General features: G+C 39.2%; 2 protein-coding genes across 18 annotated transcripts in view; one reads left to right on the plus strand and one right to left on the minus strand.

Annotated features, from left to right (window-relative positions):
• The window catches only part of Cask (calcium/calmodulin dependent serine protein kinase), a 315,809-nt gene that overhangs the window by 190,464 nt on the left and 98,004 nt on the right, over nucleotides 1-27,341 (plus strand). For all 11 annotated transcript variants that reach the window (XM_040733749.1, XM_040733750.1, XM_040733751.1 and 8 more), the window contains exons 6-7: nucleotides 17,496-17,598; nucleotides 22,751-22,926. In XM_040733749.1, the coding sequence (XP_040589683.1) occupies nucleotides 17,496-17,598; nucleotides 22,751-22,926 (279 nt within the window). The remainder of the gene's footprint in view (nucleotides 1-17,495; nucleotides 17,599-22,750; nucleotides 22,927-27,341) is intronic.
• On the minus strand, nucleotides 1,652-10,505 carry Gpr34 (G protein-coupled receptor 34). 7 transcript variants are annotated; one of them, XM_021233251.2, is made up of 4 exons: nucleotides 10,365-10,505; nucleotides 9,702-9,893; nucleotides 8,058-8,220; nucleotides 1,652-3,346 (listed from the first exon to the last, which is right to left on the minus strand). In XM_021233251.2, the coding sequence occupies exon 4, from the start codon at nucleotides 3,247-3,249 to the stop codon at nucleotides 2,125-2,127; it is 1,125 nt and encodes a 374-aa protein (XP_021088910.1). In that variant the 5' UTR covers nucleotides 3,250-3,346; nucleotides 8,058-8,220; nucleotides 9,702-9,893; nucleotides 10,365-10,505; the 3' UTR covers nucleotides 1,652-2,124. The 7 variants fall into 7 exon arrangements, with proteins under 7 accessions (XP_021088910.1, XP_021088908.1, XP_012976321.1 ...); XM_021233249.2 differs by lacking the exon at nucleotides 8,058-8,220 and adding an exon at nucleotides 9,023-9,090; XM_013120867.3 differs by lacking the exon at nucleotides 8,058-8,220.

Consider the following 27,341-nt stretch of genomic DNA (forward strand, 5'->3'; position numbering starts at 1 on the left):
CAGGGCTTGTGAGGTCATGGGTTTTAGAGGAGAACCTACTACTGCCACTGTACTTAAACCAGTATAATTCCTAACTGCATTCTAAACACTTTTTAACACTGATTTCCCAGCCAGTGCTCTAACTCGAGTTTTAAGAAGTATTCTAGACTGAATGTGATGACACACACCTTTAATCCTAGCACTTGTGAGACAAAGGCATGTGGATCTCTGTGAGTTCAAGACCAGTTTTGTCTACACAGCAACTTCAAGGCCAGCCAGGGCTACATAGTAAGACTCCATCTCAAAAAGAAAAAAGGTAGTAGTAGTCTTGCTGTCATCTAGTTGCCAAAATAGCTCTGTTGGGAGAGCATTGACTGCAGAAGCATTCTGATTTTTTTTTAAAAATCCACATTCTGTGATAGAAACATATCATAGATTCTTGGAGTTTGTCACGACAACCTTTTACACATTCAGACAATGGCATTGTAGTTCTGTATATAGCAAAAATATGTACAGACACTGGCCAAATTTTTGCAGTTCCCCTAAGGATACTTCCTCTGTAGATTGCAATGTACAATGTTCCTTCCACTCTATTCAGAATAATGACTGGGGAAAGGGTAATTATGCCCATTTTTTCTTTTAAACATCTTTTCCTCCCCATCTTATTTATCTTTTCTTCCTTTGTTCTTTCGACTACTTGGAAAATATTTAGTGGTTTCTGACTTGCCAAGCTACACTGACATAGGAGTTAGTTCTAAGTCCCTTCTCCTTAGAGCTTACTATTTGTTCTTGAACATACATGAAGTTTTCAGTTTGCCCCTCTTAATTTTAACCTGCAGCTTTTACTCAGAAATTTGTCAAAGTGACACTTAGGCACCTGGGTTTAATACACATTAAGCTTTTACCATGTTTGTGTCAAAACTCTTCACATGTGACCATTAAATTTAAATTGGTATGTATGTTGTATGTTTCATGCATGCTTTGAACTTTTATTGTGTGTAAGTAAAGAAAATTATAGTGTTTTAATATTTTACATAAATGATTTACTCTTGTGTGTGGTTTTCTTTCTCAGTCAATGCTACTTTTTCTTACTCAGTACTATTTTTTATATGAATGGGTATTTTGCCTGCATGTATGTCTGTGTACCATATTTGTACATTGCCCCAGAAGGGGGTGTTGGATCCCCAGAAACTGGAGTTTCAGATGATTGTGAGCCACCATGTAGGTGCTGGGAATTGAACCTAGGTCTTCTGAAAGAGCAGCCAGGGTTCTTACATTTCTCCAGCCCACTCAATACTGCTTTCTGAGACATCCCCATGTTTGATGTATGTGTATGCACTTTATTGCATTGAAGTGTTAAAGGTACTTCATTTGGTAAATAAACCACAGTTTGTTTCTTCGTGCTTTTCCTGGAACATCCTTAATTGTTCCCAGTTATGACAGCTGAGCATCATTGCACATATGTTCTTATGTGTGTATTGGCATGCTTCCGTAAGAGCTGTACCTTGCAATGGACTTCCTGGGTCATATCATCACATGCTGCACCCTCTTCCTCTGTCAGTGGATGAATCATTTATGAATCTCCTTTAAGTCAGTCCCTTTGCCAGCTTATCAAGTTGTTAGCGAATATATTTAAAATCTTCCCATTTTTATCTAAGCAGTGATAGTGGTCTCACTTTTATTAGAATTTTATTAATTCATTTGTTAGCAGATATTTAGGCATAAATGCATACAGCAGCAAGTGATACATGCTTCTGAAGTAACAAACATGTTTTCTGACATTTCAACACAGTCCCCAAATTGCTTTATTTTTAAACATTTAAAATTATTATCAAGTGCCTAATTTTAGTAACTCTCTATTGACTTGAAAAACAATGACACTTCATCCATTTTGTTGTTAAATCCACGAATTTTACTTAACTTCACAACTTATGTTAAAAGTGTTAACAATATATTCTGAGAAGATTCTACATACAGTTCTAAAAATCTGAGCCTTTCTTTGCCTGAACTATTTTACAATTAAGCAAGTGAAAGATCACTTCTAAAGAGCTGGGTTTTGGATATGCTAGAGCTTTGTTCCATAATTTTACCGATCTCAAGGAATGAAGAAGCCGACTCGTGTCATTTTATTTTAGCACATTTGCCTCAGTTACCCTTAGTACTGTACTGCGTTTTGGCTGCCACAGATAGATCATGCAGGGAATACCCTGGCTTAAATTCTGAAGTACTTTCACTTCTGCTTGCTTCACTTTGAAATCTTCTAAAAAGAAGTTGACACATGATTTTGCGAATATTACTGGACATCAGGAAATACATGACTGGATCTAAGCAGCTGTTGAAAGCGGAGAGAACCAGCATGATCTCATTGGTTTTATGAACGATTTCCTTCCAGTAGCAAGAAGACACATTTAGCTGTGAAGAGATGTAGATGAATCGAAAGGCATGATAAGGCACAAAACATATAGTAAAAATGATCAGTACAATAAAGGAGTTCCGAGCTGTTGTAGCATATTTGCCAGAATTAGGAAATTTCGACCTCCTTTTAGAAATCCTTAGTAGATTCTTGCCAATCTTAATATATGAGAGGATTATCAGTAGGAAAATAAGCCAGAACATTACCACAAGAACATAGTTAAAAATTGCTTCTCCCTTTGCGTTATGCCTATCTCTGTAATGGAAACACAATGTGGAATTGTGCCCTCCCTTCTTCAGTGTCAAAATGATCATAGTTAAAAATCCAGCAAGAGCAACTGTCCATACTATGCAGCAAACATAAATACTTTGCTTCGTGGTTATTGCCCTCCTTTGTTGTATAGACCGATTAATTTTTACATAGCGATCCAAACTGATAAACCCAAGCAAAATAATACTAATGTACATGTTCATGTAAAATAGTGTCCCCACAACCTTGCAAAGAACCACACCTAGTGTCCACTTATTTTGGTTGATGTGATACATTATGCGGAAAGGGAGGCAGAAGATGAGTAGAAGGTCTGCAATGGCGACATTAAGTAGATAAATTTGAATGGAATTTCTTTTGCGGTGAATGCCCAGAAATACATAGAGGGCAATGATGTTCCCAACCAGTCCCACGATGAAAATAACAGAGTAGAAGGTTGTTAACACTGTAGATAGTAATTTTTCATCCATTAGACAGCTAGTATCATTTGGCACTGCAGAGAAATGTTGTGAGGATCTGTCACTGTAATTAGTTATAAAGTGCATTCCATAGGAGGAGCAAGGCCAGCTGTCAACTGAAGTAGTCGTCATTGTCACAGTGTGACTTCTCAGTGTCTTCTGTAGCTGTCAGAACAGAGTATTAAATGACATACTCTTTGTGTGTACTTCTTTATTTCTTCATGTTTTCCTACAATAGAATGCCAAACATGAGTCATTTGCTGTGATAACAACAGCTGCTTTAACACAAAGCAGAAATAAGGATTTCGTTTCGGACCTTATTTGGAATCATTTGGCTATCCGCACAATGTGTGTAGTAGCATTATTGCATCACAAAACAGCAATAAATACAGTAGGCTCTCTAACCTTTTCTGTTGCTATGGCATGTGTACAGAGTTCATTTCACTTTTATATTAAAATAGATAATTGAACCATCTGAGCGTCATTTCTTAGCATTGTTGTTATAGGAATAGAGATAGTAAAAAGACACAGCAGCTCATATTTTTCAAGGATGAGTATAAATTGACCCTAAAGGTGCACGTTGTCATGGGTGAGCCGAGTTCCCTGCTGCCGCTGCCCAGCTTCAGAAATGCTTCCTGTCCTTCCCCTTCCCCTTCCCCTCACAGTTGGCATCCATTCATTTCGACATACATTGCACATGGTATGTATTGGATAAGCTGTAGTGACCTCTGCTTCCACTGAGAGAATAGAAAAGAGGATCCCAAAGTTCTTCCTTCACCTAAGACCAAGATAGGAGTATTAAAATTACTTATCTGTAGAGATATACACTTATCGAAAGAGACCAAGCCTGGGGCCTGCCTCCCTTCACAGACTCTTGTATCACTTCATAGGAGAATACAGTGGTCATCTAATACCAGATCAGATAGCAGCCAGCAAACCACGCCCACCCTTGAAGCGTGGGGCAATAATATAGATGGGAAACAGCACATGGAGTTCAAGGGTATGAGAGGTTAATTAACTAAACTTTTAATTATGCTCTGGATTATATCATTTGAGATTGTCACCAGAACCTTCTAAGTATCTCAATTCTACTTGGTCCCAGAGCTACTTGTTATTGGACAATTCTCAGGCATTTGACTGTTGGGACCTATTATGTATGTAAGGATAATTCGAGCAAGTCTCCTCACATTCCTTTCTTATAGTAACGACCCTGTTTTTCTGTAAAACCTTTTCATGGGTGTAGCAAAGACTTTACAGCAGAGGGCAAATGAGATGGCTTAGTAGGGTAAAGGTATGGTCTGCCAAGCCTAATTACCAGAATCTGATCTCTAAGACCTACGTGGTAGAAAGAGAAAACTGACTCTACAAGTTCTCTGACCTCCAGATGTGTGCAGTGGCACATTCACATCATACATACATACACATATATGAATGAATAAATGAATAGATGTGTGAAAATTAAATACTTCAAAGCAAGGCTTTCAAAGTCATACCTAACTTCAGATAAGGACAAATGATCTTTTCTAAGCCTCTTCTCATATAAGTGTTCAAAATAGTTTGCTTCGAGCCTGGGTCTTGTAACTCAGTGATAGAACACTTGTCTGGTATGTGTGCAGCCCTGTTTCAGTTTCCAACACTAAAAAAAAAGCTAGCTTTTTTTTCAGGGTTTTTTTAAGCTAGCTTTAAAAAAACTAGGTACCTTGCCTGATGGTTGCGGCACACGCCTATAATCCCAGCACTCAGGAGGCAGAGGCAGGTGTAACTCTGTGAGTTTGAGGGCAGCCTGGTCTACAGAGCAAGTTCCGGGACAGTCAGGGCTACCTACATAGAGAAACCGTGTCTCAAAAAAAAAAGCATTTTTAGAACGAAGCAAAACAACAAAACCCACCAAACTGCTCTTTATTACTGCATTCAGGGTTTGAATACACACTCCTCTAAAAATGCTTACTGAGAGCAGGGTTTCTGTGTTAATATTCTTACTATCCAATGTTGTTATACTGGTTTCAATTTCCAAGCAGTACTTACATGACTGTGAAATGCTTAGTTTGATCATTAGGCACCTAGATTTTTGTTGTTGTTTTTGATTTTTAGAGACGGGGTTTCTATGTGTAGCCCTGTCTGTCCTGGAACGCTAGACTAGATTGGTCTCAAACTAAGAGCTCTACCTGCCTCTGTCTCACAAGTACCAGGATTAAATGCATGTAGTGCCACTTCCCAGCTATAAAGAATAGATCTTAATTATGAAAATTAATTTCTTCTTGTTGTCGTTGTTTTATGGTACGGAGGATTGAACCTAGAACTCTACACGTACTAGGCAAATAATCTACCACTGAGCCACATCTCACCACAATATTTTTTTAATTTTTGCTTTCTTTTAAATTAGGTGTTTTTAGTTAGTCTACAAAATGTATTTCACTAAATATGATGTTTTTATATGTGTGTCATTGTATTTTACTCATATTCACCCCCACCACTCTCCCTTGCCCTTCCTCCTGTCCCCTGCTTCCCTCTCCAAATAGTACCCCTCTGCATAATGTCATATGGATCAATAAATAGACAGACAGATACTTAACTATAATCTACATTTAAGAAAATATGCAGTATTGTCTTTTCACCTCATTACTCCTTGTTCCCCATTCCTTAGACACGTTCTTCTCCCACATTATCCTCCTCCTGCTTTTATGTCTCCTGCATACTGTATTTTTATATCTAGATCCTGTATATGAGAATAAAACATGCAACATTTGTCTTTGCATAATTAATTTCTTGATTTGATGCTATAGAGAGAGAAAAATATTTGGAAGAATATAGCCTCTCCTGAAACTATATTTTGGTTGAGTACAGGCTTTTAATAGAAAGTAGCATTCAGCTTTAAATTTTGACAGAACGAAGGAGATGGTTCCAAGGAAGAGGAAGTGACTGGTGAGGAGGAAGTTCTGTTAAGCCATCTTGAGAACTGTCTCCACAATTTAGGACCATGGAGGGAGAAAGAGAGAAGGACTGGGAGGAAGGAATGAAGGAAGAACTGAGGCTTGGCTGTGCTGTGTCCCAGATGCAGGAAGACAAATTGCACAATGTTTGTAGGAACATGCAGGCATGTTTCTTGTGATCTGACATCTTAAAATGAAGAGACAATCTAGGGAGGGTAGCAGGCTGCTGATAATGCAACATGCCATGCCAGTAAGAGACCAAGAAATCTGTGTTGTGTGTTTATACAGGAAGCTCTCAGATGCTCAGGTAGAAGCATTCTATCCATAGGTGAAAGGATGCTGACAGCTCAGGAAGCTGAAATGACTTGGAATAGGCATCCCCAAATAGTTTTTTCTTTCTGATGTATTTTAAACCCCATTAGTATTAAGAACCAAGTCTGTTTTGTTTGCCTCTGTGTCCAGGTGCTCAGCACAATAAATATTACTGAATGAAAGAGGGAATTTGGGAAAAGTAGATGTAAAGTGTAAAAAGTACAAGTGCTGGAATCTTCCCCTGCATTCACAGAAATCCAGTTCCCTGTACTGTATCAGCAATATAATACAGTCACAGCAAAAATCCACACCATCTTTGGTTTAACACATAAGTGAAACTTGTTACTGTTGACCTGGATTCTGTCCCAGGCTGATAGTCTTCCTGTAATATCATTGTTTATCATCCTTGGTGGTGTACCTAAGAAAAGCCATACACCAAATAGGGAGAAGAAGTGGAATTCAAATTATGTTGTAGCGATAAGTTGAAGTAAATAGTCGCATTAACCTATAGATGAGTATGTTTGCAAGGTCATGGAGAATAGGGTCTCCCCTTCTTATTCATGTCTGCAGGGAACAAAGCAAGGACCAGTGGTAGAAAGTGCAGAGGCAAATATTGCTTCTTTGTGAGTAAATGCTTTTGTAGAATGAAACAGTCTAGCTTGGAAGGTACTAACAGTCTTAGCACCAAAAATTCAAACCTGCAGCAGCACTCTGTAGAAGGGATTCTCAATGGTACTCCAATCTGTGGATGAGCGTCCCTTCGAGGCTTTTTAAAGATACCCATGTCTGACTTCTTCCCAGATACCCTGTATCTGCAATGGACTTTGTACATTGGTTTATTTTAAAAGTTCCTGGGTGGTGTCCAGTGTATAGAGTCAAAATTGAATTGTGCTAAATAGTCAAATGAATAACTAATCATTATTTAGCACTTGCTGTGATCCAGATACTGTTTGAACACATGATATAAATTCTTTATATAAAAGAGCCTACTTATGGCTCTATCCTGACCTAACGTCTATATAAGACTTTATAATAGTACGTTAGGTCAGGATAGAGCCATAAGTAGGCTCTTTGCCTATGACCTGAAAACTCCTAAGTGGCAGTACCCAAGTTGGGGCTCCACTCTGACTCTGAAAACCCCTGAACCTCCTCAGTAAACTTCACTCCCATCATAGCTGATCACCATTTCCTTATTAATGCTGAATTCTATCACTCAATAGTAGTTTGACATGATTCCTTTACCACTATCTACCTTGAGTGTCTTAGGACGAGATTGCACCATCTAGCTTTGCTCCTTTAGAAGAGTTATTAATCTTTGTATTTTCTAGGTCTATAACAGTATGCAAATAAATATAGAATTCACAGAATCAAACTATTAATCAGAATTTTCATACTTATTTCTAGGCCAAAGAGCAATAATCAAGTTGTTTCTAGGAAGATATTAGCACAAAGAACATATCCTGTAATATGCAAATATAATTAATTAAACAATAATTAATAATGGTTGAGCAAAAGCATTAATAAATCTTTTGAACTGAGTTAGTGTCAAGTTGAAGGAGAACAAAGCAAAAGTGGTGTGTTCAACAGCCACAGGACCATGGCATGCCGTACCAGATCGCAGATAGCCCAGCGGCCAGTGACTGTCAACCAATTCACAAATTATAGCCTGTCTCAACCTTGGTAACTAACTACTGTTACCTTTAAAATTAGGAGCTGGGCTTGATGGCTCATGTATGTCTGTAATCACAGCTCCTTTAGAGTCTGAATTAGGAGAATCACAAGTTCACAGCAGTGCAGTTGAAAGAGGGCCAGGAGTATATCTAAATGGTAGATCAAGTGCGAAGCCCTTGGAGTTCAATCTCTAATATTGCAAAAGTAAGAAAGTAAATAAGTCAGCTATACGTCAGCTGATGTGTTCTGTTCGTATTGTTCACTCATTATTGTCATTGTTATTGTTGTTGTTGTTTTGGTTTTTCAGAACAGGGGTTTTCTCTGTAGCCCTGGCTGTCCTGGAACTAACTGTACAGGCTGGCCTCAAACTCAGAAATCCACCTGCCTCTGCCTCCTGACTACTGGGATTAAAGGTATGAGACACCATGCCCAGCTTTCACTAATTAGAATTAAGAATTAGTTAGAATTAATTAAGAATTAGGTACGTTTATTCATATTTCAAAGGCTACTTGTTTGATGTGCTAAGAATTTGTCAGAGAAGACAAGAAAAAATGAGTAAGCTCTGTTCGCATAGTGGACCTGACTTGTAACTCACACAGTAGTCACATTCATTTGCAAATTAGTGTTTGTTACTCAACAAATTCTGTTCTTATGTTTGCAACCCTGTATGAGCACTTTCACCCCCGCCACACACACACACACACACACACCGTCGTCTTCCTACTCTCCCAGCGTCTCTTCTGTGGCTGCAACCAAGAAAATAGCTTTTTCTGGGTGGTGGTGGTGGTGGTGGTACACGCCTTTAATCCCAGCACAGGCAGATCTCTGAGTTCGAGGCTAGCCTGGTATACAGAATGAGTTCCAGGACTGGCTCCATAGCTACTGAGAAATCCTATTTCTAAAAAACAAAACAAATTAAAAATAAATGAAAATAGCTTTTAAAGTACAATTTGGGTGTTGGGTCTATCAATATAACGTGTTTTAATACATACCTATTTGATAATTTACTGATAATATGACTGAGCCCATTCAGGCCATGCTTCAAAAGTTGCAGTAATTGCTGCATACAGAACAACAATTGAAAGCTTGTTACTTGGGAAATAATATTAGTAATATATTTAGTTTTGTTATAAACTTAAGTGTCCACTTTCATTTTAGCTGTTTGAATTAATTCTTTTTAAAATATATAGTGGTTTCTTTTTCTTTTCTTGAGTATTCCCTTTATTTATGTCCTGAGCACAAAACGTAAATTTTAATTGATCTGGTAAGTTCCCTAAGATAGTAATAAGATAATAAAAGGTATTTAAGATGGGGAGACAATATAGTTTAGTGAAGCCAAGAGATTAGATACATAGTTTGTAGTACATTGCAGTTAAGTTTACAATGTCTGAAAATAGCTTACAGTTGCTTTAAGTACAACTGCAAATCATTATGTGGTGTGACTGTATTGTTATTAAATATCCTAAAGACAGACCCTCATTTGAAAACCAAGCAGAGGTATTGTCCAAGCAGAGGTATTGTCCACTCAGTGGCTCTAAAAAGTAAAGAATTGCTAGTATCAAAATAGCATTGTCAGCATACATTGAGCTTCACTTTGAATGTTCACATTATCAAGTCTTAACTACAACAAAGGCTTGTGAATGTAGTTTTAAAATATCAGAGAATACTTACAGTGGAGGCGTTCTTGAAGTAGAAGGACTAAACCCAAAGCTCCCTAGACCAGGTTGTGACAGCTGGGCTCTCCCGTCTGGTGATGGTGCAATTGGCTAGAGTTCTCTTCTTCTTTATATTCACATGTGGTACAGTTGTTTTTCCCCTTTTCTTTCTTTTTTCAGTGTGACAGCCCTTGGGCTCCTTTTGAAGCTGTGTAAAGACCCCACTCTGAGCAACAGCTTCAAGCTGAACTTTAGGAAATTACATCTTCTGTATGTGTCCTTTCCAGCTTAAACTAGGGAGTGCTTCAGTCATCCTCTAAAATGCCAACAAGCTATCAAATACTAGCAGAAATGGCCAGACTCCCCTTTCCTAAGAAATGATGAGGAATCTTCTATATGGATTTTACAATACAACCCCTAAATTTCTGTTTCTTCTCAATTCATCTTACAAGTTGCTGCTGCCATGAAATGGTCTTTCTGCCCTGAATTATACTAACATTGGTGATTAACATTTTTACTCCAGTTTTGCTGAAGTTTTTTATTTGGTCTCTACGCTATTTTAGTATACTTTCATATCTTCCTTTAAGACCCTGGATTTATTTTCTATAACAACCTAAAAAATTGAAGAGTAGGTGGGATTTGCAGTGCTAGTCTGTCCTCATCTCAACAATAAACTTACCCAAGTAACCTGAAGTGGTCTCTCCTATTTCAAGGAAAATCTGACGAGGCTCTGCAGCTTCCATTCTGGTCCCAGGCCACAGTTTAACCACCATCAGTCCATCTGTGTAACTGCTGCCCTGCACTTGCATGTCATTTCCCCTTTTGGTCGTAGCTGAGAACATAATTGTCATTCTCTACTTTGTTTAAATATTATTTAACTCATTGCGCTTCTAACATTTTAAGTCTTTCTGGGTATATTCTTCTGAACATCATATTCTCCAGAGCTTTTAGTCTGTTAAGAATCTAATACACAAGACAATAATTTGACATTGCTAGAATAAAAATATTTTATAATTCTTACTTCCCCTTGAGAATCTCTGAGAAAGAAGAGGCTTACTGTCTGTCTGGCAGTCTTTTTTTTTCTTACTGTGGTAAGCAACACATACCACTGAATTTACCACATAACCAGTTGTGAGTGTATCATTCACTGGTGCCAAGTATACTTATATCATCATACGACACATCACTATAACATTTTCATGCTGCAAAATTAAAACTCCAAAGCACTATACACTAATGTTCTCTCCCCCTAGTCTCAACATTAGCAACCTTGATTCTGTGACATTGAGTAAAATAAACCTTTTGTGACTTACTTATTTCACTTAGCCTACTATCCTTGAGGTTCACCTATCCTGTAGAATGTAACATACTTTCCTTCATACTTAAGGCTGTATATTTCCATTGTTTGGCTATATTTCATTTTTTATTCATTTATCTTTCAATGGACATGTAGGTTAATCTCCACTTATTGGCATTGAAAACTCTGCAACAAACATGTATATGCAAATATCTCTTCAAAATCCTGGCAGAATTTTTTATGACTGAAAGAGTCATAAAGTGCTTCTTATGTCCTAAAATATAATATAAATACTATTTTGTATTGTACTGTTGTCCCCCACCTAAGCCGTCCCATTTCAAAATTGGGTTGTTAAACTTTAGTGTTCTCATATTATAACCACAATTTCTTCTCCATGTCAGTCAGTGTTGCCATCAGCTTGGAGTATTATCTTAGATTTTTATATGAGCCTGTCCTGTTCATTCTTAACTTTCTGTTTGTCACCATCCCCGCTTTATGTGAAACCCAACCCTAGTAAAGTTCAGCTCACCAGCTCCCCCAGACCTGACCTTCCTCTGTGAAGATGAGGACGGCTGGGTATAACTACACAATCCTACGCAGTAGTCTGGCTTCAGATTGGCTATCAGAAACCTTAACTGGCCCCTTGGACTGCTAGCGGTCCTTAATGTGAATCCTAATGTCCTTAGTTCAGGAATTCTCAAAGACCCCATCAAGACCCAAGAGCCAAGAAATCCGGGGATGAGGCCCAACAGTCTGTGCGAGGCTGGTGCTAAAATTGGAGAGCCACTGCCCTGGTTCATTGTCCTTCAAAAATAGTGTTTCACACCTTCAGCCTTCTCAAACTGCAAGCAACCCCATTTCCTTCCCCCACTCTCACCTTGTGGCTGCTTTTCATTTCCCTAAGAAAATAGAAGCAGTTAGAAAGGAACCTCCTCTGGACATACAGGGCACATCACAGGAAATATATTTTGTATGCATTTTATTTCTTATCTTTATATCCTACCAACGAGGAGGGAGATGTTGAGGGGTAATAAAAAAAGACAAAAAAAAAACGAGACCTATCTGAGATTATCTGTCTGACAGTTTTGAATTTGGAAGTACAGGCATGTTTTTTGTAATTAAAACACCAAACTGTACAAATCTAATTAAACTAAATGAGTTTCATTTCATGACAAATGAAAGCATAACCACATGGGAAAGTTATTTTAGGTGCCTTTGAAAAACAGGATAGGAGTTCGGGACATAATTTTAGACTTTAAAAAAAGCTATATTGTACAGTACAGTAATCAAAATCAGGAAATTTACATTGAAAGAATACCATTATGTATTTGACAATCCTTGTTACAAATTTCATCAGTTGCCCTAATAGTATCCTTTAGAGCAAAACAAGAGGGATGGAGAGATGGCTCAGTGGCTAAGGGCTCTTCTTCTACAAGCAAGATGACCCAGGTTCAGATACCAGCATCCACATAAAGCCTGGGCATGGCCACACAGGCCTATAACTTCAGTGAAAGGTGGTGGATGGAGTCAGGAGGATCCCTGGGGTTTGTTGGTGTCCAGTCTAGCTCCAGGTTCAGTGAGCAACTTGTCCTCAAAGGTATAAGGTGAAAAGTGATAGATCATGACACGGGATGCCTCCTCTGATCTCCATGTTTATAGGCATGCGCATTTGCACACACATGCATATACCACACACACGGGGGGGGGGGGGACAGCCCAAAATGTCCATCCATAGGAGAGTAGAAAAAAATGGGTTGATTAATACTATGGAATACAGTAATAAAAAGAAATGACTTCCCTTCCTGACCACAAGAAAATGGCTGGATCTTGGAAATGTGCTAAAAGAAATCTTGCATGAAACAGGGCATATGATTTTATATATATATGAAGTCCGAACACTGGCAGAGCAAGCCCTTGATGAAAAGGTCACAGAAGGGTGTGGGATGGCAGCAGAGACTGGATGGGAAGTGGACAAGGAGGTTTACGGGGTGGTGGTACTGTCCTGGTAGGACTCTGGGTTGTACAGATGTGCTTCATCAAAACTCTCTAGTAGTACATTATGACATGTACATTTCATGCTATGTAAATCTTACTTCAGGGTTTTTACAGATACTAAGATTTTAGGATCCCAAAGTGTGACTCTTTGAAATGAGGCTGCTAACATCATTAAGTGAACAGTTGATAATAAATCCCATGATGGGTCAGACAATTAGCACCTGAACCTACAGCTGACTACTGTAACTAAAGCAGGGCAACCAGACATGTCCTTACTGATGAGATGTAACAATTAAACCACATGAAGTATTAGTACATAAAGCTGAAATGGAACCTGACTCTAATCAAGATTAGGGGAGGAGCCAGGTGATGGTGGCGGCACACGCTTTTAATCCCAGCACCCGGGAGGCAGAGGCAGCCGGATCTCTGTGAGTTCGAGACCAGCCTGAGTGAGTTCCAGGACAGCCTCCAAAGCCACGGAGAAACCCTGTCTTGAAAAACAAAACAAAACAAACAAACAAACAAAGATTAGGGTAGGAGCTGGCTCCTGCCTCAACTTGATGTGCCATGCTTTACTCAAGCCCATGGGAGGCCTGCCCCTTTCTGAATGGAGATGGAGGAGGAGTAAAAGGGGAGGTGAGTAGATGGGAAGGGGGAAGGGGACTGGAAGGAGAAGAGGGAGTGGAAGCTGTGATCAGTATATAAAATAAATTTTAAAATGTTATTTAAATAAAATAAAATAAAAATATTCTGGACCTAACTATGAATCTCCATGAAATGCAGCAAAGTACAAAACATAATAAATTATAAACCCTGTGGGTACTACTAGCTAAATCTAGACTGTAGGGGATTTTTATGGGGGAAATTACTGAGTATCACTACTGTGAAAATCAGGGAGGGGGAAGAATATACCAGAAGGGGAAATCTATTCTGCAATAAGGTAATATATGGGCCATGGATTCCATTTAATTTACGTGTTTGTTTGTTTGTTTTGAGATAGAATCTTCTGGAGCCCAGGTTGGCTCAGACTCACTGTTAATATGCAGTTGAGGCTGCTCTTGAACTCCTCCTGATCTTCCTGTCTTCACCTCCCAAATACTAGGGTTTGGTTCTTATTTTAAACTAAAGCACAACTAAAAATCATTGTTTTGATAGTCAAGAAAGATTGAATATAGTACTAGTATTAGAGGGACTAGAGAGATGGCTCAGCAATTAAGAGAACTTCCTGCTCTTCTGGAGGACCATGGTTCACTTCCCAACACCCACGTCAAATGGCTCACAACTTCCTGTAACTGCAGCTCCAGGAGTCAGATAACCTCTTCAGCCTCTGCAAGGCACACACACACACACACACACACACACACACACACACACACACACACACACACACACACACACACAAATAAAAATAAAATATTTTTAAAAGAAAGGTAATCATAATCATTACCTTTTGATGTGGTAATGATTTATATAAAATGTTTTACATATGTTATTTATATTTAAAAATGAAATTATTTTTAAGTCCTCTGCTAGAAGCACTAAACTTGGTAAACAAGTGGAATTATATGATTGGTTTTTGAATGTTTGAGCAAAAACAGTAGCTAATGAGGATAGGTAAAGCAAAAATGGCAGAATAGGGGCCAGCAAGATGCTCAGCTGGTAAAGATGCTCGACACCTGATGACCGAGTGTGATCCCTAGAGCCTACACAGGCAAGGGAAAGAACTGACTTGTTCAAGCTGTCCTCTGAAATGGCACACAATTACAAGCACACATGTAGTAAAAAGCTTTAGAGAATGACAGGTGTCGATGGTTATTTGTATTAGACGGGTGGGGATCCGGAAGTTTATTTTCCCGCACTTGTAAATGTTAAAAGGTTGGAGGGAGCAGGACTTGTTCAGTTCCATATGTTCCTCTAGCTGCATCCCCTATCTCCATTCCTAGCACAGAAAACTTTGGAGCCTATCTATACTTTCTGTCTCCACATCATCTCTTCCCATTCCCTGCAGAACCTAGAGCAATAGACATCTTTATCTCCACTGTGCCACTGATACCACTCTCATCATGGGTACCAGTGACTTCCAAACTGTCAAATCTAGTCATCTCTTCTCAGTTCTCAATTTAAAATGGCTTTAATAACATTGATCACTACAAAGCACTTCTTCTTGAAAAAAAGTTTCTTCACTTGGCTTCTAAGATACAAACTCTGATAGTCATCTTGTTTCACTGTCTGACCATGACTTTTCCTTTGCCGTATTCTTCTCATTTTTCTGTCCTCCAGTTACCCACTAAGACCTAACTCTTCATCCTCTTCTCTAATAGTAGTCACTCTGTTAGAAATTGATTCATTATCTTGGCTATTAGCATGCTGTTGATCCCCAAATTCATCTCAACCCCTGCCCTACCCAATTTTATAAGACCTAGCACTCAGTAGTCCATCTTTGAAATTCTTCCCCTAGGGTTCCCCATTTCAGTAAATGGAATCTTTATTTTCACTCCAAGGCTAATTGCAGGAACCAATTTGTCAAGCTTGACCTACCTCTGTCACTCACTCAAATAAATAGCAGTTCCCAAGTCCTCACCAGCTTAATTTTACATTATATACTTTCTGCTTTATAATCTATCCATTTGTATCTGTGGATTTATTGTATTTTTACCTAAAGTTCAATTTTGATGATGCTTCACACATAATTGATTGAAAATGGCTGAGTCCACATAGTGGTAAGAATTAGATAGATATGGTATAACGTTAACCTCAGAATAAATATAGTCAACTATGAGGAGTGTACCATGGACTTCTGACTTAAGCTTATACTTTTCCCAAGAAGATGATAAGATGCTTGCACCAGCATGCCCAAGAGACCCTGTTTGGATGTAAGCTGTATCTTCTCCTCCTGAATCATGCCCATCCTCTCAGGCCTGCGTGTGCGGGGCATGTGCTCTACACTGAGCTACAATCCCAGCTCCCGTAGGTTCTTCTAACGGTTTTGTCATGCCACTTTGTTCACTATTCTTTTGTGTGCCTGCTTTCCCTTGCCCCTCTTTCTTTCTGTTGTTCTCATATACTTATGTACACTTATATTTTAGGGTTGACATTTCTTTATGATAACTATGTAAAGGCCTTTAAAATTGTTCTAACGGTAAGAATAACTTCTGGAGATTTCTAATGCTCTTATTGGGAAGAATAAGGATCCCTCCCACTTCTGCTTATCACTATCAAACATCTGTATGGGTACACTAGCTCAGTTTTATTGTGCAGGATGGTGGGGCCTTTTTTCAAGCCAACTGGCTTGTCAGCTAAACTGACTTAAAATGGTGTCAGTTCCCAGGACACACACACACTGGGTGGCTTTTAGCCGCTTGTAAGTCTAACATATAAGAGAGAATAAAAAGTGCTTTAGCCTAACAGGCTTCTCTTTTCATACTAGGCACGTTTTGAGAATCATTCAAATGTACTGTTAGGTGTATCAGAGAGCAGGCACGAAAGGTCACTACAGTTATTCTTTTCTGACATCACCTCCAACAAACTTCCAAGAAGAAGCATGAAGATGAGGTCCTATAAGAAACTACCATTGTTACTACAATGAAGGAAAGAAAATAAGTCCACAGGCAAGACATGCCCAGGGAGAAATCCCTAGGAACACAGCTCAAGTCAAGTTATTAAAACCCAACATCCACACCTTTAATCCCAGCACTTGGGAGGAAGGGGCAAACAGATCTTTGTGTGTTTGAGACCAGCCTGGTCTATATTGTGATTCCAAGATAGCCAGAGTGACACAGAGAAACGCTGTCTCAAAAAACAACAACAAAATGACCATTTGATTCCTTTTCTCGGAGATAGAAAAAATAAAGAAAATGAAGAAGATGGGGAGGGTGAACAAAGAAAAGGCCATTGGCAGCCCCTAAGGGTCAAACTATAGTAACTATAAGTAAAATCACATTGTAGCAGGAGGAAGTATACCATGTATTTTTGCTGAAACAAATATAAACTGTCAATCAAATAAAGAGACTATTGCACAAAAAAAGAAAGTATTCAGAAGTGAGAAGAGGACAAGGAATTCAGCCTATAAAGTAATTCAGAAGCTTTATTTGTTTGTTTGTTTGTTTGCTTGTTTGTTTGAGACAGGGTTTCTCTGTATTGTTTTGGAGGCTGTCCTGTAACTTGCTCTGTATACCAGGTTGGCCTTAAACTCAGAGATCTACCTGTCTGAGTGCAGCACTGCTGCCCAACTTCAGAAGCTTGTTTTAACTGAAATTTGTTTTTTAATAATAGGCTTTTTATTTTTTTTAATACATGTAGCTTTATTGGGGGCAGAAGACAATTTGTAGGAGTTGGTTCTCTCTTCCTTGTGGGTCCCAAGTTGTCAGACTTGGCCCAGTACCTTTACCCTCTGAGCCATCTTGCCAACCCAATTCCATTTTTTAGGTACTATTATATTGTATTCTTTAGTTTTGTGTAAATTGAGTTATTTCCCATTAATTCTTATCATCGGGTTTGATTGTCTGTTTTTCTTTTCAGCCCCACTGTGTTCTCCTCGCCTCAAAAGAAAACTCGGCACCTGTTAAACTTGGGGGCTTCGGAGTAGCTATTCAGTTAGGAGAATCTGGACTTGTCGCTGGAGGTAAGACAACTGTAACATGTTTGTTTGTCCCCTTCAAAACCTTATAACTTTTAAGCTGGTGTAAAATTTCAAACTAGATACTAATCCAGCCTGAGTGTTTCACACCCCGTTCTACCCAGCACCATCTGATAGTTTTCAACTTAGTAACTCTGCTGTCATAACTAGAATTTTAGTCCCTTAAAAATAGGCTCTGGCCAAGTGGTGGTAGTGCACACCTTTAATCCCAGCACTGGGGAGGCAGAGGTAGGAGGATCTCTGTGTGTTTGAGACAAGCTTGGTCTGCAGAGTGAGTTCCAGGACAGCCAGGGATACACAGTGAAACACTGTCTCAAAAAACCAAGAAGAAAAAACAGACTCTGGGCATGTAGGTGTAGTTTGGTGGCTGAGCACTTGTCTAGCATATATGAGGTGCTGGGTTCCATCTCCAGCACTGCAGAAAGTGCTGTGTATGTCCCTAGGGCTTCACAGAGAAGAAGGTTCAAGGAAGCACAATACAAGAACAGTGCGCAAAGTGGTTACTGTTTGGAGTCTAGAAGCTTCAGAAGTTGAACTGCACACATAAAGTTACTTCTAGTATCTTTGTTTACCTTGTAGGGTTACAGTGTGTCTAAGTTTAAATTTCCTACCATTTTCCTTTTTCTATATATCAAAGAATCCTGCTGAAGTCACCAGCCTGTGTGTTTCTGAAGAGCAAATAGATAAGCATACAGGCTGAGTATCTTATTCACCAAAGTCAAACATGATTTTAAAATCCCTATACCATAATAGAAAATAAGAAAGTAAGAGTAGGAACTTTTTTCACTGGTGTATAGAAGTAGATGCTAATTAAGATTCCAGTGTTATGGGGTCTTTATTTATTCTTTTCAGCAGACTCCAGCCCACAATGTTGTCCAGAGTTTACCTCTATTTCTTAGTTTTACAAATTGTATAGTTCTTCATTCCACACTGCCAGAGTAGCCAGTGCTTTCTCTTTTCCACCTCCAAGTACTACCAGCTTCATGAAGAATAACAACAACCCCTTACCACGGAGTCTTCAAGTTAAGCAGGTACGGTGCACATGCAATCCCAGCACTACAGAGGCTGAGGCAAGAAGATGGTTTTGAGTTTGAGACCAGCCTAGACAATATAGCAAGACACTATCTTATAAAAGAAAATAAATGCTGGTGTTAAATTGAAATGCTTTCCAAACCATAACTATCAAAGAAGCTGTCTGTTACACGAGACGTTTCATTCAATTTCGTTATGACTAGAGAGAGCATCAAGCAGTAACGACATGGACTGTCTTCTGAAAAAAATGAGCATGAATTAGAGTTGTATTTTAAAAATCACTCTCTACCACATTCTCTTTGAAATTAAATTGTGTTAAGTTCTTCTGATCTTACATACTTTTCCAGCTAAACATTTCCAGTAACATGAAAATGAGAAAAATGAGCCAAATTCCTTTTATATGTTCTGTAGTGAATGACTTTGTGTATGTTACTCCAGATCTGTATTCTGTTCATATTCACTGTGGCATGGACTCTGTTTTATTTCACAAATCTTGATTGAAAGGAGGAAGTAGATTCATTAAGTTTGCCTCCATGTTCAGCCATTTTCCTAAAGTCCATGAACCCTCCCTCTAATTTTATTTTTCAAATAGTTTTGAACTCATAGCATGTCCATTATTCAAAAGTTCCTATTATCTATGCTCTAGAATGAAAATCCTTTTTAAACTTTGTTTTGACGCAGGATTTCATGCGGCCCAGGCTGGCCTCTAACTTGACAAGGAATTGAGGAAGACCTTAAACTTCTGATCCTCCTGACTCTACCTCCTGAGCACTAGGATTACAGATGTGCATCATGACACCAAATTTTAATATGTGCTGAGGATGGAACTCAGGGCTTGTACATCTAGGCAGGCACTCTGCTGAGCTACATCTCCAGTCCTAAAATACTTCCTAATAGTCAAAATATTGTCACTTCTTAATGAACCTTTCTGTATATTCTTGAAGTAACTATTTTAAATATTGCAGTGCCTTTGAAAACACAATATGAATAGATAAAGGAACACATGATTTCCCTTAGAAAAAAGAACTTTCCTATTGTTCAAAGTACTTTTGAAATTTTGCTAATGTTTACCAACTTTGGGAACAGGAAGCTTTTTTTCCTGTAGATTGGAACCTTTGATTACCTGGGTTTCCAAATAGAAAGGATTATGTCCTTTATATGTTCTATATGCTAAAACCACTGAACTCCATTTATACTTCCCCCATCTAACACTTGACTAGAGAATCCACTTACCATGAATACAACCTAGAAAATAATTACAATGTAGTAAAATCATTTACCCTTAAAACCCATTCATAGACCTCTCTGTTGAAAAGTAAATACACACACAGGAGGAGGACTTTTGCCTGGCTCTCATAAAACTGTATAGATTTCTGCACCCTCATAATTTGCACCTGCTAGTCCATCTGTTTAGAGTGCCTTTTGTCATTTTATCTGTCAAGTTTAGTCTTTTGCTTGATGACTAAGCTAGCAATTATTGCCTTTTAAAAGCAAGCACATTATAAATGTCATCCCCCCTCTTCCATGTAACCAGAACTATCTAAGTTACCTACTTCCTTACAAAATTTGATCGAGGACATGAAGTAAAAGCAAAGACAAGAGATTTGTAAGGAGTAGGAGAGCCATAGCTCATCCATGTATACCTACCATGGTGGTGAGGACCTAACGAGCACTTTGGAGATGTTTAAATGAAAGACTGGTGACTAGTAATTTTCCAGTTAGTGGCAGATTATAAGCAACAAATTAAGAGTTTCCGAGACTGGAGAGTGCATGGCGAAAGAAAAGAAAATGAAAGCCTGATGACAAAAAAATATAGTAAAGGTGACAGCAAAGTGGGACAGCTTCACGCAGAGATCTATCCTTACATACCTGTGAGGTTCCTGTAGTGGAACGTCTCTGTTGATAGCCAGGATGACAACTGCAGGTCACCACGAAAAGGTTGACTGGTGTGTAACATCCTATGTGAAAAATAGGAAATTGTAAAATGCCTACAAAAGGTTAAAAAAAAGTCTGAGTGTATGGAGATTCAAATCCTAAAGTATTAAAAAGCATAACCACTCAGAACAGCTCCCTCCCTGAAGTTTGAGGGAGGGTTTTATCGTTGCATGAAAATTAGCATGTAAATATTTATGTAAATATCTGAGGTAGTTCATAAGCAGTTGCATGTTTGGTTTGGTGATTGGTTTCCTGTTCTTAGAATTTTGTGATCAAAGTCATAAAAGTCAAGTGGTTGCAAAAAAGTGAAAATTAGTAGCAAAAGCAAAGAGTGTAGTGAAGTGTTTCACATTACTGATGTCGTTGACATTAGAAAGCCACCAGTGTACCTTTGTCATCTCTGAGCTATTTCTTGAGCTCAGAGTATACATCCTCCCAAAGCAAGAGTGCTGACTTCTCCATACTTGTGCTCTCTTGAGTCCAGATGGATGAAGAGAGCCTCTTTGGGATGGCTGGGTCTGGATCAGGTGGTTTGGATTATTCCACACACACGAGTCACTCGACCTAAGTAGGAAGTCATAGGAGTTGATTGTCAAAGTTCCATGTGAACATTTCAGCAGGTACCTGACTGTCCTGGGAGCAGTACTTGAAATGATACCCTGAACCCTTGGCCCTCCTTTTCCCTACTTCTGCCAGCCCCTACTGTGTCCATCAGAACAAAGTTTATTATTCTGGGACTCTGTGTTGTGGAAGCTGCCAGCGAACTGGGAGGTTCAGCTCCCAACACTGCAGCCCATTTATGCTGCTTGAGGCAGCAAAACCAGACTATCCAGAAATAAAAAGTATGCCTCCCATCAGGTCCTCGTAGTCGGTACTGCGTTTTCGTTGTACATTTTAACTGAAGGTGTTTTCCCTGTTGGAACCCTGAGCTGACTCTTGCATTATGAGGAGTGGGAGAGAAAGCAGACTGATCTGCAGCAGAGATGGTTAACCCTCTCCATCCCAGCTGAGTTTGATAGCCACCAACAGGCCTTTGCAACATATTCTCTGTAGATGGACTGAAAGATGTCTTAGGTTCTTTTTAAACTCTGGACCACAGTGAGATAAAGTATTTTGCAATCTTCAAAGTAAAGATGATCTTGAGTTCAGCAAAAGAAGAGACAGGCGGACAAACAGAGGAAGGGAGGCAGGGCTGGGCCTGCAAAATATAAGAGCTGCCTGGTAGGCAGTGGCCTACCCCAAAGTCCTTTCCCTAGAGTTTAAGCCTTTTATTCCTCCATGGAGGGCAAGTCTATCTTGAGAGTACTCAGTCAAAGATGGTTCTAATGCGCAAGCAGCTAGTCCCAGAGGGAGGAAAAATTCTTTAAAGATGAGAGTCAGAGTCAGATGGTACTTTGGCATTCAACTCCTGTGAGCCAGGCCTGCACGCCTTTAATCCCAGCACTCGGGAGGCAGAGGCAGGTGGATCTCTGTGAGTTCGAGGCCAGCCTGGTCTACAGAGTGAGTTCCAGGACAGCTAGGGCTACACAGGGAAACCCTGTCTCAAAATAAGCAAAAAGCAAAAGAGGATTGCATGGAAGGGAGTTCCTGAATTTGCCCTCTGTTTGCTCTCATTGTCTTCAAATGTTAACATTAGGAGGGAGCTATTTTCCCGTTCCAGTAACTATTGGGAATTGGCTACAATCAGCCTGATAGGAACTTGGCAATTAAAAGTAAGTGTTTTGCCATCAAATTGTTGCTCTCTTATGCCCTCTCCCCTGCCCCTGCCCTGGCTCTAAATTTAAACTTCTTGAAGAAGCAAGAAATAACTAGACCCAGTGTTTTCAAAAAGTGGTCAGATAAACTATTTTTTTCCTTTCATGAATTCCTTTTATAAGGGGGAAAGAAGTGGTGTAAGAACATTGATATTGGTAAAATTTTCATTCAGACTGATATTGCTTTTTGGTTTTGTTTCTCTGTATAACCCTGGCTGTCCCGAAACTCACTTTGTAGACCAGGCTGGCCTTAAACTCACAGAGATCCAACCGGCCTCTGTCGGCCAGTTGCTGACATTAAGGTGTGCACTACCACCACCCGGCTGATATTGCTTTTTTAATTTCAGCTTTCAAGTAAAAAAAAAAACCTCATTTCATAAAACCAGTTTCCCAGAATGTTGTTGTTTTAAATATAGGACGCGTTGGGACGCCTCACTTTATGGCCCCAGAAGTAGTCAAGAGAGAGCCTTACGGAAAGCCTGTCGATGTCTGGGGCTGTGGTGTGATCCTTTTCATCCTGCTCAGCGGTTGTTTGCCTTTCTATGGAACCAAGGAGAGATTGTTTGAAGGCATTATTAAAGGAAAATACAAGGTAATGGATTATGACTTATTTTCCATTCAGATTTAAAGATCTCAAAAAGTGTTTTGAAATTATTGTCTGTCTTTGCTCACCAACTGACTGTCACCTAGGTACGCACCCCACCATAGCAAAGGGCTGTGTTGACATCAGGGACCCAGTAGTCTTGTGAAGTACAGTGGGGTGTGGGTAAGTTTGAGTTACCATGAACTCAATTCAGCGAGAAGCAGACTTCTATGGGCCTTTTTTATAGTTAGGAAAAGGCTTTTATTTTTAAAGCTTTTTTCCTAATTTATAACATTCAAATGGAAATTTCACTCAGATACTTTCAGTCATGTCTTATCCTAATTTTAAATTCCCACCATCCAGGCAGAAAAATAACTTTATATTACTGAGTAAACTGATGTTTCATAACAGTTCAGAGGTATTTTCTCTAAAGAATGTATTGATTTAATGTTGTGTGTTTGCACTATGTGCATGCAGAGAGCAGAGGTGTTAGATACCCTGGAGCTTGAGTTACAGGCAGTGAGCCACCCAACATGAATGCCAGGACCCAAACTGAGGTCCTCCAGAAGAGCTAAGCCGTATCTTCAGCTCCAATAGAGAGGCTTTTTATATGAGTTAAACATTCATATCCTGTAGCTACTGTGCATTGAAAACCTCAACTATTATCATTGCCTTATAATTATGAGATTACTGCTTTCATTATTTAAAAAAATAATGCTATTACTGACATTGTGAAGGGTTATATCAAAAAAGACCTAAGGTGTCTCAGAAATAAGTAAGCTGAAGGCCCATTCACAGCCCCAATTCTTAACGTTTTTAGCCATATTCCAACACATGCAGTTGGTAGGGTTTGGGACTATGAGAGTGTATATCTTTGTATCTGGTCAAGGCATTAATGTTGGAGATTTTTTCCCCATTATCACTGAAGCTCATGTTTTCTATTCAACTGAATCATTGCTTCATTTTTGGCCATGCCTGGTAACATAAGACCAACTACAAGTTTGGGTAACACTAGTCCCAAACTGGGACCACTAACATTTTCTTTTCATTTTTGTCAGCTACAATTATTAAAGATGTATTTGATTTTTAATTGTGTGTACGTATGTGTTTGTGTGGGGGTATGTGCACCAGAGATAGCCGATTTCCCTGCCACTGGAGTTCCAGGTGGTTGTTGGGAACCTTGTGTGGAAGCTGGGGTTTGAGGGCAGGTTCTCTGCAACACCAATACTCACTCTAACAGCTGAGCCATCTTTGTAGCCCATAATGTGGAAAAGTAGTTTCAGAGTTGCAGCCTCATCCTTTTAAAGTGTAGATACAGCACCTGGAGGTGAAAATAGTGGATAATTTAGTTTGTTTGCCTTGTGCACTGTCAGCTCATAAGAGAAAACAGTACCCTCCTGAAACAGAAAGAAGTATAGCTTTTTTCTGCTTCTCATAGAGTCAATTGACCATCAGTAAATAAAAGTGCTACTTTCAAGGTAAATAAATACTCTAGGAGCTTGCTTATTAAGCAGTCGTCACCCTCCTATCCTTGGAGATTGTGAGCGATTATCAGAAATACATAGGCTGGGCCTTCTGGTTGAATGTTACCAAACCAAATAAAATTACAAATACTAATGTATTGGAAGAAACTCAGTTGAAAAATGTGCCAAGGACCAGACATGGTGGTGATGCCTTTAACCCCAGCTGTTAGGAGCCTGAGGCAAGAGCATCTGAGTTTGATGCCAACCTTGTCTACATATAAAACTAAAGACTAGCTAAGGTTACATGGTGAGGCTGTCTCAGAAACACCAGAAAGAAAGAAAGAAAGAAAGAAAGAAAGAAAGAAAGAAAGAAAGAAAGAAAGAAAGAAAGAAAGAAAGAAAGAAAGAAAGAAAGAAAGAAAGAAAGAAAGAGGAAGGAAGGAAAAGAAAGGAAGGAAGGAAAGAAGGAAGAAAAGCAAGTACCACGTTAAGAATAACAGCAATGCTAGTGGCTGAGACATAGTAGTTCATATGCTCAGTCTTCTCAGCAGCTGATGGCATAGTCACCATATAATAAAATCTCCCACCTGCCCTTTTGAGTTATAAGCATTTGCTAATAATAGAATTCCTCCTTTGTGTTTGCTCAGTTGCTAACTTCCCGGTTTCCAAGGCAATGTGCTTCATTCCAACAGCGTCTGGTATTTGATTTTGTCTATTTTTAAAGCATTGAATACTTATTTTTATGCCTTGGCAGAAATTTGGACTGTTCGTGATGTCCAAAAATCAAGTTATTTTAAAATTTCCTATTTCTAACAAATTGTGACAATATTATAGGAAGTGATAAGGTAGCAACTATACCATAATTTCTGTACCAAAGCGTAAAAATAAGTATCCAATGCTTTAAATACTTGAAGCTTTGCGCCTTACAACTTATCTCCCATTTTCTTTGGCTAATCTCACTTCTTGTTTGTTTTCAAAGCTTCCTTTACAAAAGACCCAGATTTTCATCAGCAGTTTAAAGCATAGGTCCGTTTCTGCCATCTCTGTGAACTTTGTGTGCCTTATCTTTACTTTTTAACATACTGTGATACAATGTTGTCCATATGTACTGCTGCTTCTTCATTATGGAAGTCATCAATCACACAAGGATAGGAAGAGCCCTCAGCTTCAATAACTAATCTTATTCTGCATTTCCACACTTTTAGGTTATTCCAAAACATCTCAGAAACTAAAATCATTTTGACACCCTGATGGTACTTGAAGAAGCAGTAAAATCCTGATCTTGGACAATTCTAAGAACAGCTCCATGACACCTTCTGAATGTAGTATAGCTCAGTTGGAAGCTGCCCCGGCTCTTGTCATTGGTCTTAGAGCTGATTCTCATTTGCTGACTTGTTTGATCCTTTTTTCCACTTTCTTATTACATTTTTGCTAGCATACAAAATAGTGGGTTTCCTTATGCCATTTTTGTGTACACACACACACACACACACACACACACACACACACACATAAACATTTGCTCCTCATTACCCATCCTCCCCCGTCCCCTTCCTCCAAATAGCCCCCCTTCTGCTTTCCTGGCATGTATATGTTTTAAATCTAGATTCTGTGTGTGAGCAAAAACACACAGTATTTGTCCTTCTCCCTACATGCTGTCATTCTCCCCTTACTTGCTCTTTTAAGGTAGATGTCAGAGAATACTAGTAAACTGGAATACATGCTAACATTTCAAGTAAATGCTCTTCAAATAAAGGATTGTTTTCTAACCCATTTTTTTTGCCCCTGATAACTCAATTTTATGTAGTCTTGCCAGCTGAAGGACTGTGTTGTCAGTGTTAGACACCTCATAAAAAGAGCAGGAAATCACCATTGCAAACCCTTTCTTCAAAATGTGTAGCCACCACTTTAGGATCTTTTCATTTGCCAAGAAAAAATAAATCAGATTTTGAAAATCACATGAGTCCCAGGATAGGGAAGAAGGGTGTCTTAGTCAGGTTTCTGCTACTGTGATGAAATGCCATGACCCACAGCAGTTGTGGGGGGAAAGGTTTACTTGGCTTACAGATTACAGTCCATCAGTGGGGGGAAGCCACACAAGAACTTGGAAGTAGGCAGTGAAGCAGACACCACGGTCCTGTGTTGAGTATGGACTTGTGCCTCGTGGCTTGCTCAGTCTGCTTTTTTATACAACCATCGGATGTGGCTTGGGCCCTCCCCTCCCACATCAATCAGTAATCAAGAAAATCCCCACAGACTTATCTACGGGCCCATCTGATGGAGGCATTTTCTCAATTGAACTTCCCCTTCCAAGAGCTTCCCTTTGTGTCAAATTGGCCAAAAAAAAAAATGACAACGGAGCATAATTGTCTAGGCCCTGCCTAATTAGTCACCACTTTCAAGCAGGTCCATTGACCACAGTTCCAATAGGATGACAATATTGAAGCAGTCTCATGCCAGTTATCTCCTAAAATTCAACAAATTAAAGTGGTTGTTATTGTAATTTTGCATCTAAGAAAAGGAAAATAGAATGTCCAATTGTAAGAGCTCTCCCTAGTATGGAGAAGCTTTTTCCTCCCCATCTGTAAGTTCCAAGCCTGGCCTGAGCCAAAGCTCAGTATCTATTGCTAGCCCTTGGCCAAATTGGAATAATTCTTTCATGCTGTGATTTCCTTTGACTTTAAATTGCTGTATTCATTCTCCATCATTTTATCTTAAGAGGTTACGTAGATCTCTACTGTTACAGCCAGCACACTGAGCTGGAGGTGGAACTCCTTAGCAGAACACTTGGCCTTGCATGTGTGAGGACCAGGACTCTGTCTCCAACACTGAAAAACAACAGCAACATTACAAAAGTTGTACTACTACATGAAGTGCCTGGCAATTAGCAGCTCCCATATGGTCATTCAATCAAGCAACTTCCTGGTGTTGAACAGGGAATAAGATCCACCTCCATCACTA

This window comes from Mesocricetus auratus, unplaced genomic scaffold, assembly GCF_017639785.1.
Source record: "Mesocricetus auratus isolate SY011 unplaced genomic scaffold, BCM_Maur_2.0 Super-Scaffold_100033, whole genome shotgun sequence".
Lineage (NCBI taxonomy): Eukaryota > Metazoa > Chordata > Mammalia > Rodentia > Cricetidae > Mesocricetus > Mesocricetus auratus.

What these genes read in the sequence shown, in the direction of transcription:
- Gpr34 (XM_013120867.3), bottom strand. Translation starts at nt 3,249, where the DNA reads ATGACGACTACTTCAGTTGACAGCTGGCCTTGCTCCTCCTATGGAATG.